The sequence below is a fragment of the Chaetura pelagica genome, unplaced genomic scaffold, assembly GCF_000747805.2.
Source record: "Chaetura pelagica isolate M959 unplaced genomic scaffold, ChaPel_1.0 scaffold270, whole genome shotgun sequence".
Taxonomy (NCBI): domain Eukaryota; kingdom Metazoa; phylum Chordata; class Aves; order Apodiformes; family Apodidae; genus Chaetura; species Chaetura pelagica.
In genome coordinates this window covers 330,989-345,492 of record NW_009951925.1, presented here as the reverse complement: position 1 = coordinate 345,492, position 14,504 = coordinate 330,989, and the positions used below count along the sequence as shown (strand labels likewise).

General features: G+C 44.6%; 1 protein-coding gene across 1 annotated transcript in view; it reads right to left on the bottom strand.

The window, feature by feature from the left end:
- Window positions 1-14,504, bottom strand: part of ASH1L (ash1 (absent, small, or homeotic)-like (Drosophila)) — a 62,003-nt gene that overhangs the window by 817 nt on the left and 46,682 nt on the right. Inside the window, exons 20-29 of the mRNA XM_009995966.1 lie at window positions 14,485-14,504; window positions 14,250-14,382; window positions 12,765-13,013; window positions 11,821-11,907; window positions 11,194-11,284; window positions 4,798-4,936; window positions 4,036-4,208; window positions 2,086-2,252; window positions 938-978; window positions 4-246 (exon numbers count right to left, since the gene is read on the bottom strand). The exon at window positions 14,485-14,504 is cut by the window's right edge and continues 4 nt beyond it. Coding sequence (XP_009994268.1) covers window positions 4-246; window positions 938-978; window positions 2,086-2,252; window positions 4,036-4,208; window positions 4,798-4,936; window positions 11,194-11,284; window positions 11,821-11,907; window positions 12,765-13,013; window positions 14,250-14,382; window positions 14,485-14,504 — 1,343 coding nt within the window. The remainder of the gene's footprint in view (window positions 1-3; window positions 247-937; window positions 979-2,085; window positions 2,253-4,035; window positions 4,209-4,797; window positions 4,937-11,193; window positions 11,285-11,820; window positions 11,908-12,764; window positions 13,014-14,249; window positions 14,383-14,484) is intronic.

The window sequence follows — 14,504 nt, the reverse complement described above, 5'->3', positions numbered from 1 at the left end:
CACTGAATATGCCTCCTTTCCTCTGGAGTGCAGAGCTGCCTGGTGTCAGAAGTGCTTTCTTCCACCTTTTTATCAGTTTCACAGGTCTCACTAGAGACTGCCTCTTTTTCTGGCTCCTCTATGTTAGGCATCTCACTTGAAGTTTGATCTTGGTTTCCTAATACATCCTCAATAAGTGGAAGAGAATCTTCTTCTTGGTTTAAGTCTTTAATCTGTGGTTTTGAGCGATCTGTTTTCCAGGATGATCTAGCAGGAAAAGAAGGGTTTAAACACCACAGTTTGAATTTCAGACACTCACCTGAAAGGGTAATTACTAGTGAGTCAAGAGCTTTCTGGAATCTCAGTCACTGTATTTAGTACATGCATTCCAACCCACCAGTTATGACCCATGGGAGGCTGTTCCTGTAGCCTTGTTTGTGTAACATCAAACACAGTCGTTTAAAAATAAACTGCTTTTTAATTTCAATTTGTAAAGGTTTTTATCTTCCCAAAAGTTGAGCTTGGCACTTCCTGATGTTCTTCTGCAACAGTCATGGTGGGTATTTTTAATAATAAACTCTTGGTGGGTATTTTTCAGGTCTCTTAACAGAACTGAGAGGGTGCGCTGGCCCTGGCTTGTACCCCCCTGCAGACATGGGCAGTCTGCTCAGGGTCCCATCTCCCTGCTGCAGGAAGGCTGCCACCTCCCCCTTTCAGCTGCTCCTGCTGACTTTCAAAATGGCTTCTGTACTCTTGAGGAACACTAAGGCTGCTTCTATAGCCTGTTTCTCCTCACTTGTTCCTTTTAATCTCTTTGAAAGTTTGGAGGATTGCTTTAAATGATTCAAATATATCCTTTCCATAGCACCCAGGAGAAACAGGTAGGAGAAAGAGTGCAGACCTGACAATCAGAGAGGATTATCTCTTCTCAACAAACAACCCGGTAGGTAAGACTCACCTGCCTCCATTTCTCTTGTAGTTGTCCGGTACATAATGAGGCTACAACAACAATAAAGCCTATGGTTAATACCAAATAAAATTCACAGTGGGAGAAAGTGCTGGTGTATCTAGTATTCTGGAAGTAGCAATACATGACTTGCCCACCTGGAACTTTGGAAATCCCAGGGCATGGCTGGCACACCCTGCACATCAGACAAATTCAAAGGAGAAGGCATAATCATGTAATAAGAGTAAATTAGAACCAGACTTATAATCTACTTCTTCTGTCTTCTAACTAAATTTCAAGCCATGGTCCATCATGACAAAAGTAATCTTCGCTTTCTGCACAGCGGAGTTTAGAAGCTTCTCTAAACTTACTACGAAAGCCTCTCTGCTCCCAGGAAGAGAAGGGCTTAACTTGCCAAAGATTTGGCCTGTTTCACACCTTTGTGCTCAGAGACAAAGCAGTGCTGTGGAGGAGGGTGTGGACCACAAAGAGCTGCTGCTTCCATGGAATGGGGGAAAAGGAGACATTCAAATGGAGGATGTTAAGGGAAAACTGTACTTCATGATTTTGCTGGTTATGTCTGCTGTTTTTTTGAGAAAACATCCATTTTCAGTGATAATTATATATACAGTAAGCTCTATTTTCTGTATTGGGAATCCAAAGGTACTCCTGAAAACCATTTTTAAGCAAGTTTATTAGAACATGCAGTAATCACACCAGAAAAAAGAAAGCCTGACACAGGCTAACAAACGTACACTTACATATGTTGTGTGATCCTCTGAAATGCTTACCATTATTTTACAGTTGTAAATTGCAGCTGAAAAGTGAATTTTCAGATTTCCTTCAACTCAAAAGTGGCTTGAATGAAATTAGCACCTAGATTTCAGTCAGAAACCACAATCTCCAAACTTACACATCCAACTCATACAATCATTTCCTAAACATCTGTTTGCCTTTGAGCTGCATATTCTCTGTCTACAGTCAATTTCTCTTCCCAAGTTTGCTTTCTAGCCAACTTTTCATCCAGACTGGGTGACACTGAAGTGTCAAGTTTCCTTCAGTCTACCAAGCTTCATCTGCAAGCAGAGAGCCAGGGGCCTTAAAAAAATATGTCCAGCCTTCTAGTAGAAAGAAAGGAAGTTAAGAGAAGAAGCACTTACTGAAAAGTCTCTCTTGGGGGTTAGTTTCTTGGGGAAGTGGTCAAAGGCATAGGGCTTGGTGCAGACAGGGTAACGATTCCGGTGGATCTTGTAGAAGAGGTGAGCTGATTTATCCAGGCGGTAATCACAGATATAGACATCCTGCTCCTTCACGCCCTTTGGCCTCCCTGCAGTCACAAAACAAAGCACAGAGGAAAAAATGTTCATCAAAGTCCAGAGGAAACACATGGAACAGCAGAGCAGGAACAAGAGTCACAGAGGGGCTGCCAGAGCTGTTCAGTGGACTGTGGGTGTTCTTATTTGTTCTCCTTGATTCAGAAGCATAGAATGTTTGGAGTTGGAAGGGACCTCTGGAGATCATTGAGTCCGATCTCCCTGCTAGAGCAGTATCACCTGGGGCAGGTCACACAGGAGCGTGTCCATATCGGTCTTGAAAGTCTCCAGAGAAGGAGCCTTCACAACCTCTACACACAGCCTGTCCCAGGGCTCTATTACCCTCACAGCAAAGAAATTTATCCTCATGTTGAGGTGGATCTCCCTATGTTTTAGCTTATACCCACTGTTTCTTGTCCTATTACTGGGAACCACCAAAAAGAGACTGGCCCCTTCCTCTTGACACACACCCCTCATATATTTATAGACATTAATAAAATCCCCTCTGTTCTTTAAACAGCCACAGGTCTCTCAGCCTTTCTTCATAGGAGAGATGTTCAAGCCCCTTCATCACCCTCTTTCTTCATAGGAGAGATGTTCAAGACCCTTCATCACCCTCGTAGCCTCCCTTGAACTCTCTCCAGCAGATCCCTGTCCCTCTTGAACTGGGCAGCTCAGGACTGGACACAATACTCCAGATGTGGTCTCACCAGGGCAGAGTAGAGGGGGAGGAGAACATCCCTCGATCTCCTGGAGACACTCCTCTTAATGCACCCCAAGATACCATTGGCCTTCTTGGCCACAAGGGCACATTGCTGTCCCTGGATAACTTGTTGTCTACCAGGACTCCAAGGTCCTTCTTCACGGAGCTGCTCTCTAGCAGATCACCTCTTAACCTGTACTGGTGCATTTGGTTGTTCCTTCCAGTTGCAGGACTCTGCACTTGCTCTTGCTGAACCTCATGAGGTTCCTCTTTTTCCAGCTCTCTAGCCTGTCCAGATCTGACTGCATGGCTGCACAGCCTTCAGGTGCCAATCCTCCCAGTTTTGTGTCATCAGCAAACTTGCTGAGAAGACATTCTGTCCCGTCATCAAGGTCAGTGATAAAGATGTTGAGCAGGACTGGACCCAGCACTGATCCCTGAGGGACTCCACTGGTCTCCAGCTGGACTCTGCACCATCGACCACCATTCTTTGGGCTCAATTTTGTAGCCAGTTCTTAATCCATCTCACTATCACTTTTATCCCACGTATTCTGAGCTTGCTCACAAGGATGTTATGGGAGATTGTATCAAAAGCCTTGCTAAGGTCAAGGCAGACACATCCACTGGTCTCCCTGCATCTATCCATTCAGTCACAACTTCATAGAAGGCTGTCAGATTAGTCAAGCATGATTTCCCCTTGGTAAATACATGCTGACTACTCCCAATAACCTTCTTCTCTTCCATGTCCTTAGTGATAACCTCCAAAATGAGCCGCTCCATCATTTTTCCAGGGATGGAGGTGAGGCTGACTATTCTGTAATTTCCTGGATCTTCCTTCTTGCCTTTTTGAAAACTGGAGTGACATTTGCTTTCCTCCAGTTCTCAGGCACCTCTCCCGTTTGCAACGATCTTTCGAAAATGATAAGAGAGTGGTAGGGCAACAACAGCAGCCAGCTTTCTCAATACTCTTGGGCTCATGGGCACATTCAATTTACATAACTGATTTCTGACCCACTCTTCATTGACTAGCATCCTTCTCAAACTATCAGGAAATTGTGTTCTATCTAAATTCTCACCCTGTTAGGTTTCCTTACCTTTGCAGTAGGTGTAGAGGTCAAGAACACAGCAGGTTCCCACCACAGCCTCCAAGGGGATAATTTCATACAAGGGCACCCGGAAGAGCTCGTTGTGGTAAAACTTCCGAGAAGGGGAATGATGAGTTTCATGTGGACGGAAATAATGGTGACCAAATGCAAACCTCTCCTCTCTGTGTGAAGGTGGAAAGGTCAGAGGAAGAGAGAAACAGAAGGAAAAAAAAAACAACCAACAAACTATTTCTGTAAGCCCATGATACTACTTCACTTAACACCCTCTGCTTAATATTGAATTCTCTACCTTGCACTTTTGCAATGACTGAGATGAAAAGTGAAGTCACAGGACTATGACACATTCAACTTTATCCCCATCAGTCAGTGGAAATACTCCTGGTGGGATTTTTTTGGACACAGCAGACTTAGTGTGCTGCTCTTTGGGGCATATGCTTTTAATCATGTTACAGTGGTTTAGCAAGTCAGTGATCATCAGCTGAGCCAATTCCATGTGTCTCCTCAGCCTATTCCAGCAGCAAGGAAAGTGCATCAACTTGTACCTCTCATCCCTTGCTCAAACCTCCAACCTTACACGTTTTTACTTCGCAGTCGAGGAGCATGAGCACAGGTGGGAAGTCATCACACCTTTGTAATCAAACTGTGCTCAGTCTTGCATTTTTCAGCTATGACAAGACTCCCACGAAATTTCTGTGCTTTGACATGCAGGCTTATGGAACATCCCAAACTCTAAAGATGCCTTGAACGTACTTCTCGTTTTTCCAGAGTTTTTCAATGCGGAAAATATCGAGTTTCTCCCTGTTGATGTGGGACAGGAGGCGGTAAGACTGCCGGACAGGGTGTCCATCTGGAGTTCTGCGGCTGTCCCTCATCAAGTAAACACAGTCACCTGCAAAAGGCACAAAACACACACCTGGAGAGAACTCTCAGGAGTCCAGCACATTGAAACTAGAGGAGTAAATGGCTTCATTAAAACTAACATGCTAGAGCTCACTCATGTTGAATTGGGAAGTGATGTAAAACTCACTGGAGGAGGCAGGGTCACCCTGATCATCTCCACAAAAGTTTCACACCAAGAACAAGACAAAACTTGAGTTGTATTGCCCAGATTGGAAACAGGAACATGTAATGAGTGTCAAGATAAACTATGACAGACCCCAGGATAAGTAACAAAGTAAGTTTTGAGTAGCAAAGTGTGTAGAAATTAGTGAGAGCTGCAATATGTAAAGAATAAATCTTGAAGATTTAAGTGAGAAGATACTTACAGTAATTATTATCAAGAAAATAAATAATTGCTGGGGAAAGCCCAAGCCTTTGATTACTCCTGCAGAACTCAAAGATGCTTAGCTCAGGAAAGGTAAACAGAACTCAAAAAGGGCTGAACAAAATTACACTCCTGGCAACTAAAAAAGTCTTTCCCAAGTGCAACATCTAAACAGGTCCCTAAATATCTATTTATTCACTTCATCCCATGAGTGAATTAATTTTTTCATTTCTCAGCTGATTTATGTAATGGTATTAAAAGTACATCCTCTCCCCCCCAAGACCTGACTGCCATTCTTACCTGTTACTGCACCTCCCTGTGACAATGACCATCAAATACACTGCTCCACCCAAAAAGCCTTTCTACTTCAGGCAAAAAGTTTTTAATCAATAATGTGCACCAAGAACCTGAAGAGTCTCAGAGAGAGAACATCTGGGAAACTCACTGTATTGTTATTAAAATATTGCTGGATTGAGAATATAGTATTTAAAAAACAATTCCATATTTTCTGTTATTTCACAATGAACACAAACCTGGGAGGTTCCAAGTCATAAACACTTTAGAAAAACAACCCTGAGTAAGATGAAAGGTCACACAATGTAACATTCCAGCCAGAAAAGTAGGCAGTAGCAGATGCTTAGGAGGAAAAGGCACAGGCATAAGGCATGAATAGGAACAGCCCTCCAGGATTTGTGGAGCTAAAGGCTGGACCACTGTGCAAAACCAGGCAGGAATTAATCCTTCTTGCAAAAATTTGGCTAATCTTTTTGGAACCATTTATACTCTTGATCTCTCCAATTTCCTGGTATAATGCTTTTCATATATTAGTTATGGTTTTGTGAAAAAAAAAGACAAAAAAAATCCTATTGTCTAAGTATGTTCTCTGCTCATTTCAGTGTTTGTTCCCTAATTTCTGCATTGTTGCACTTTTCTATGCCTCTGGTGATTTCACAAACCTTTGTCACATCACCCTCCAGATCACCTGTGTAGACTGTTAACAGCAAAGATGTTTCACATCTGATTGTCCTTGTCATCACACTTGTTTTTACAAGCACCAACATGCTCTTTTTGAAATAGGATGACAAGAGCAGCACACAGCATCCAAGAGACAGACACACTGTAAGATTACAGAATGGCACAATTACTGTTTTTATTTTGTCCGTAAAAATTTCTTACATTCACTTCGCGTTTCTGCCCCATGCTGAGCCTTTCTTATGTTTCCAATAAATTGCAATGACTGCTGGATTTTTTTCCCCAAAGTACATACCTACTTTTGTGTGTGTGCAATTATGTCTATTGTCCTTCCATGTATGTTACTGTTATTTAATTAATTAGCAGGTTCAGTCTCTGTTATTTCCACAAATAAGTAAAAAGATGCTAGGGGACTATCCAGCACAATCTGGCCTCAGGTTCATGAACACCTGCTTTGAGCCAAATTTAAGATTGAAGTGAAGGACATGTAATTACATTTTCATACATATAATCTCTTCTATCAATTTTGTATAAATCCAGAAGCTGATCCTACAGACTCTGCTTGTTCACAAAAATTGTTTGATGGTTTGATGTTGTCTTCTGTCACTGTAACAGTGCAGTACAACACACTGCACTATGAAAAAAATGCTCTGATTTAAACCAGAGGTGACACGGGTCATATGGGCACTGACATCTGCCTACAGCAACAAAGCAGCTTTTAAACCTTCTGGTGTATCAAGACCTCTATTAAACAAATATAAGCTGTAGTTGTAGGAAGGAGAGAAAGCTTGATTTAAGTAAAAACTGGGCTGAAGACAGAATGACAGAGGATTGCACACAAGTACCAGCTATTCAAGGGTTCATTGCATGATTAGCCTGTACTCACTCCCTGTATTAGCTCTGATTACTATCTGAAGTAAGGCTGGGATAATATCATTTGACTAAATTAAGGATCACTTTGATGGAACTCACCTCCCTAATTTCTTTAAAAGACTTACAGAGAAAAAAGTAAGGGACATGCTGAGAGCAGCTGCTGGGCCTGAGCAGAATGTAAATAAACCCACTTTTTTTGGCCTCTGTTTTAAATTCATAGAAACCTAGAATATGCTGAGTCAGAAGGGACCCATCAGGATCATGGAGTCCAACTCCTGTCCCTGTGTAGGGCACCTCAAGAATCACGCCATGTGCCTGAGAGCATCATCCAAATACTTCTTGAACTCATGCAGGCCTGGCATTGAGACCACTTCCCTGGGGAGCTTGTTCCAGTGCTCAATCAACTACTTTCAGTTCTTCTCCAGTGAGAATAAAGCAATTCTAGTACTTATGGTACCAGACTAAACCAGGAGTATTCAGAGTGAAATGTCCAGGGACATTTAGAGTCCAGGAATCTTGCAGGTGGGGAAGAACAACCCCATGTACCAGTACAGGTTGGGGGCTGACCTGCTGGAGAGCAGTGTAGGAGAAAGGGACCTGGGGGTCCTGGCGGACAGGAGGATGACCATGAGCCAGCAATGTGCCCTTGTAGCCAAGAAGGTCAGTGGCATCCTGGGGTGGATTAGAAAGGGAGTGGTTAGTAGGTCAAGGGAGGTTCTCCTCCCCCTCTATTCTGCCTTGGTGGAGCCACATCTGGCATACTGTGTCCAGTTCTGGGCCCCACAGTTCAAGAAGGACAGGGAACTGCTTGAAGGAATCCAGCGCAGAGTCACAAAAATGATGAAGGGAGTGGAACATCTCCCTGATGAGGAGCTGAGGGAGCTGGGTCTCTAGCTTGGAGGAGACTGAGGGGCAACCTCATCAATGTTTACAAATATGTTAAGGGCGAGCGTTGGGAGGATGGAGCCAGGCTTTTTACAGTGATGTCTAGTGACAGGGCAAGGGGCAATAGGTGCAAACTGGAACATAGGAGGTTCCACGTAAATATCAGAAAAAGCTTCTTTACTGTGAGAGTGACAGAGCCCTGGGACAGGCTGCCCAGAGAGGTTGTGGAGTCTCCTTCCCTGGAGACATTCAAACCCCGCCTGGATGTGTTCCTGTGTGATGTGCTCTGGGTGACCCTACTCTAACAGTGGGGTTGAACTAGATGATCTGTTGAGGTCCCTTCCAACCCCTAAGATTCTGTGATTCTGTGTGACTCTGTGATTCTATGGATGCTCTCTTGCCCTTAGGATCAGAAAGCCTGACTTCAAGTTCACCCAGACGTTATTAACTACTGCAACAGCTACTCCTGTCTCAGAAAGGGAGCTTCAAGTTTTCAAGAACCAAATGCGGCTGCTATTGCTGGTGTATCAGAAAGACATCTAGCAGTTTCTAGCTATTTGGATTTCCAAGATCCATTCTGACTCCTGTTAATCAGCTCCCACTGGAGGTGGAACTCCCTGTTCATTCTGCAGGATTCAACGGACCAATTGATCAGATCTATCTGAATCATCTCCTGCCTTTGTGTGTTATTTTTGCAGAAGAAGCAGGTCTATAGTACGTAACTCAACAACCTCAAGTAGAATTGCCAAGTAATTAAAAACCAAGTCCTCTAACAAGAGACTGAGGGACCCTCACTTCTTTGGAGGGATTTGTTCTCAGTGAAGTGTGGGTGCTCACGTGGTTGGAAGATGTTTAGCTTTGTTCCTCAAATACAGGAGTTCTCAAGCTTAGAACTGGGAGGCAAACTAATTGCATGTACAGACACAACTCCCCAGCACCAAGGGTGGACCAACTTACAAAGGAAAGAAATGCTCTCAAAACCATTTTCAGTCTTTACTGTAAGATCAGCCTCTTTCTAATACACAACACAGGAAAAATATAACAGTCCACACACAGTTACTGCAGGGCTGAAGGTCCCTCTGGTCTCTTTTGCCTTGGAATCTGTAAATTACAAGACCTTCTAGAAATTAGAGGGAGTAAAAAACCTGTTTCTTCTTTGGTCTCCAAGATGCTTTACATGCCTGTGTGCTGGCATCAGAACAATTTCTATAGGCAGGTGTCACAGAATCATAGAATCAGAGGGGTTGGAAGGGACCTCTGGAGATCACAGAGTCCAAACCCTGTGCTGCAGCAGGAACACCTGGGGCAGGTCACACAGGAACAAATCCAGATGAGTTTTGAAAGTCTTCAGAGAAGGAGACTCCACAACCTCTCTGGCCAGCCTGTCCCAGGGCTCTGTTACCCTCACTTCAAAGAAGTTTCTCTTCATGTTGACGTGACACTTCCTGTGTTGTCACTTGGTTTCCCCTCGTCCTGTCACAGGCACCACTGAACAGAATGTCATGTTGCAGAACTTCTGGTGGAGAGCTTGAGAGCAGCAATGAATCTATGGATTTCCCCTGTTTCTACTGTAGCTTTGTATTCCTTTCCAGAACCTTCTGGGTATACACCTTGCTTGATCTATTTCTGGAAATTGCAGAGGTGCCTTAAAGCAACAGTTTGGTTTCCTTTGTCCTCTGCTGATGGTACATGGAGCTTAGCCCCATAAGAACTAACATTTCTCTAATTAGTCACTAACATCAGATTAGAGGAACCTGAATGAAACACAATGTGTCAGGACAAACAACACCTTAATGCTATGAATGGAGCCACAAAAGCCAGCAAAACCACAACCCATTTGAACAGCAAACACAAAAAAAAGTACTGAAACAAGCCTAGAAAGGGAGTTATTCTCCAGCAAAGAATCCAGCAAAAAACAAGAGATGAGAAAACCAAAGAGCTGAAGTCTAGACAGGATAGACAACAAAGAGCAACAAGTGAATGCAAACTCTAGATCCTGCAGAGAGGACAAATAATATCACAGAATCACAGAATGTGAGGGGTTGGAAGGGACTTCTGAAGATCATCGAGTCCAACCTCCATACACTCTGGTATTTTTTTAATTCTCCACTTTCCTGAAGACTCTGCCATTCCCCTCTAGCAAACACACAAACTGGCCTTCCACATTCCAGAGCAGCTCCCTCAATAATTCTATAGGCTTCTTTCTGACTTTGTATGTATCTGTAGGGTGAAATAACAAAATAAAAAAACAGTGAAGGGAATGTCTGTTTAGTGTCTGTTTAGTTGCCTCTGAAGGACTAAGGGCTTTGGAGCCTTGTCCAGAAAGATACACTTTCAGGAATAAACAAGGAATCATAGAATCATAGAAGGGTTAAGGTTGGAATCGACCTTAAAGATCATCAGGTTTCAACATCTGTTATGAGCAGGGACACCTCCCACCAAACACCAGGCTGCACAAACCTCATCTAACCTGGCCTTTAACACCTCCTGGGAGGGGGCATCAACAACCTCCCTGGGCAACCTGTTCCAGCACCTTCCTACCCTCATGGTGAAGAACTTCTTCCTGATGTCCAACCTAAATCTCTCCTATTTCAGTTTAAAACCATTACCCCTTGTCTTGTCACTGCCCTCTCTGGTGAAAAGCCCCTCCCCAGCTTTCCTGGAGCCCCTTCAGGCACTGGAAGCTGCTCTAAGGTCTCCCTGGAGCCTTCTCTTCTCCAGGCTGAATACCCTCAAACTCTCCCAGCCTGTCTCCAGAGTAGAGCTGCTCCAGCTCTCCCATCATCTCTGTGGCCCTTCTCTGGACCCTCTCCAACAGCTCCATGTCTCTCCCATGCTGAGGGCTCCAGAGCTGGACACAATGTACTGACGGCCTGACTCGGCCTCTTTGCCTTTACTTCTAAATGTGAACTACCACAAACTGGCTCAGCATCTTCCTTCTTTGGCCAGGAGAGCCCTACCTATGCTAAAGGTAACAACTGTTTCTTCATCAACCAGCCTGTGAGAACTCTTACAATGTGTCATTCCCACAATAACAGAGTGCAGATTTCTACTTGTAAAAAGATAAAAGCATTTCCAACAGGGTGATGCCAGAAATCGCTGTACCTTCCTATCTGATGGAACCCACAGCAGGCACTAGAGTCAGCACATACCTTGGCGCAGTAGCAGATCATCCCTTAATAAGCATATATAATAAACACAGCCAGGCTGAGCGTAATGGGGACGAGGAATCATGGGAACCTCCTGGATTAAAAAAGAAAAAAGAAAATTCTGAGATGCCCACCCTAATTAGCACAAAAATAGGGCTAATATCCTGTTAGAAATATGCAGAAGTGGCTAGAGAACAACTGACAATGTGATGAAACCTAAACCAAGGAAGTTACACTATAAAGTGACACACCCACAATGGTCTTGTGAATCTCAAGAAATATAAATCATCATCATATCATAGAATCAGGGAATGGTATGGGTTGGAAGGGACCTTAAAGGTCATCTAGTCCCAACCCTCTGCACGGGCAGGGACACCTCCCACCAGCTCAGGTTGCCCCAAGCCTCATTCAACCTGCCCTTGAACACTTCCAGCTTCTCTGGGCAACCTGGGCCAGGGTTTCACCACCCTCACAGCCAAGAATTTCCGCCTCTTGTCCAACCTAAGCTTCCCCTTTTCCAATTCTGATCCATTCCCCCTTATCCTCTCACTACTTTGTAAAAAGTCATAATAAATGCACGAGATGCTTCAGTTTAGAACTGTAGAGATGAAGAGAAGACTTCTTTTTTACCCTGTTCACAGACCGAGGTTCACACTGCTCACACAAGTAGTGTTCAACATCAGAATTCACACCCATGCAGTCACAGTGCTGCCAGACCTAGAAAAACAGATAAAACCTCATCAGCAATTCCTGTGATAGATTTTATTTACAAACTGCATTTTCTCAAAACCATCAAGGAAAGTAAGAAAACAAGCTTCCCAAAAGAAATGCAAAATTTTCTTTGAACTATTTCACACTATATCAGAGGACAGACAAGATCCCTCTGCAACTGTGTATGTAAAAGCCCCAAACTGTTGAAATTAATTCCGCTTAACTAAAGACAGGAGGTGCTGGCAGTTTCAGAAAAGTGAAAGCTCCTCTAGATGGAAATGCAAGTTGCACTTCATAGAATCACGGAATGGTTTGGGTTGGAAAGGACCTTAAAGATCATCCAGTCCCACCCCCAGTATGAGCAGGGACACCTCCCACTAGACCAGGTTGCTTGAAGTCCCATCCCATCTCAGCTTGAACACTTCCAGAAATGTGGTAGCTACAGCTTTTCTGGGCAACCTGGGTCAGTGTTTCACCACCCTCACAGCAAAGAATTTCTTCCTAATAACCAACATAAATCTCTCTCTTCCAGCTTAAAACCATTTCCCCATATCCTATTCCTCCCTGTCCTTGTCCAAAGTCCCTCCCCAGCTTTCCTGGAGGCCCTTCAGGTAGTGGAAGGTGCTCTAACGTCTCTCTGGAGCCTTCTCTTCTCCAGGCTCCCTCAAACTCTTCCAAGCCTGTCTCCAGAGCAGAGCTGCTCCAGCCCTATAACAGAAGCTCTCAGTTCTTTCGGAGAGGAAATGAAGGTCTGAAGAGGTAATTAAACCCTAGTAGCTACATGGAAACTGCTGGTAAAAGTCCCACTGGTTATGGACGACAGACAAAGAGCACTAGGCTCCACTTTGTTTCCCCTGCCTCACCATGCACTTTTCACACTGGATCATGAGTCCTTCATCTTTGTAAAGACCACAAATGCAACGGATCACATCCTCATCCTTCTCGTGCCCATTTTCTTTTTCACAGACTGACGTCTCACTGCTGTCAGCTTCACTGGCTGTTTCTCCCACAATTTCATCAATCTGGGCAGATGCCTCATGACGAGCATTATAATATGCCTTCCGCAGCCGGCACACGTCACGCCCAGTTGAAGATTTTCTGCCATAATATTTCTGAAACAAAACAAACAGATTTATTTTTTTTTTCCCAGGTCTCATGCTTCTGGTGCATTCCTCCTGTCTGCAGGCACCCCTGTCTTCACTAAAGCTGCACCCACCAACGTGGTGAGCATCTGTGCATCTACTTCCTTCTTTTTGAGCAGCAGGTCCATGCCTCATGCAGCTGACACTGAAGAACAAGTTACCTCTCCCAAAAGGCACTGACATTTCTTTAGGATGGCTCTGCTGAGAAGCTTCCCTGCTCCAAAACCAGCCAAGAAGTCATCAGAGGGACAACAGATGCACCTCTGCCATTAACATACGAAAGAACTGAGACAAGAGCTGAGCAGAGAGAACACTTGAAAGAAAAAGAGCTGTGCTGGAGAGGCAGAGGGTGCTGCTGGTTGGTGAGGAAGAAGGCGAAGAAGGTGCCCAAGCAGAAGTTTCCCTGCAACCCATGGCGAGATGGCAGCTGTGCCTCTGCCCTCATGGAGGAACGCGGTGGGACATTCCGGGAAGGCACCAGGAGGGGTGAACTTGGCCAGTGGACTTGGATTTTGTGGCCAGTGGACTCGGATTTGCTGCCAGTGCCCTCGATGTTGCAGCTGTGGAAGCCTCCAGGCCAGGGGAGGTGCCTGTTCCCCAAGCCCCTGTGACTCTGGGGCAGCACTGGAGCAGCTCTGGGCTTGGTGGGAAGGACTCATGGAGGAGAGGTTGGTGGAGGATCTGCCATGGGAGGGACCCGTGGGGAAGCAGGGCAGGATTGTGAGGAATCCTTCTTCCTGAGAAGGAAGGAGCAGCAGGAACCACCAGCCTGTGAACTGACTCTAAACCCCATCCCCCTATGCCACTGGGGGGAAGGAGGGAGAGAAATGGCGAACAGAGTGATTTGGGCCAGGAAGAAGGGAGGGGTGGGGTAACGTATGCAAACACTGCTCTTTGTCTTGTCTGTGTCCTGTGCGTGTTTGATTAGTGTAAAATTAAATTATCATTTTTTTCCCAAGTTGAGTCTGTTTTGCTCGGGACATTAATCGGTGAAGAACCCTCCTTGTTCTTGCCTGGACCCACAAGCTTCTTTTTGGGTTTGTCCTCCCCATCCCAGAGTGTGTGTGAGAGGACAGTTGAGTGAGTGGCCATGGGGCTGGTTCTTTGTTGTCCTGTTAGGCCCAAACCACGACAGTGAGCAAGTGCATTAAACTGGGGTATATCCCCCAGTCTGTGCAGCAGCTTTAAGGGCAGAGAGAACCTCACCTCTGCATTCCGGAAGACCTTCAGCATGTCCCCATCAAAAGCTTCCACAGTTTTATAGTAGCCAGTCAAGATCTGCTTCTCAATTGTAGCCAAGTCCAATGGGTCAGAGATCTTTTCATAATAGTCTGCATTTCTAAAATGGGAATGTATGCACAATGTAATTTTCATCAGCATTTCAAAGCTGTGTAAATCCACTATAGAAAACCATGGGTTGTTCTGAGAAGCAAATACTTACTTTTTCTTTGGGGGTAGGTT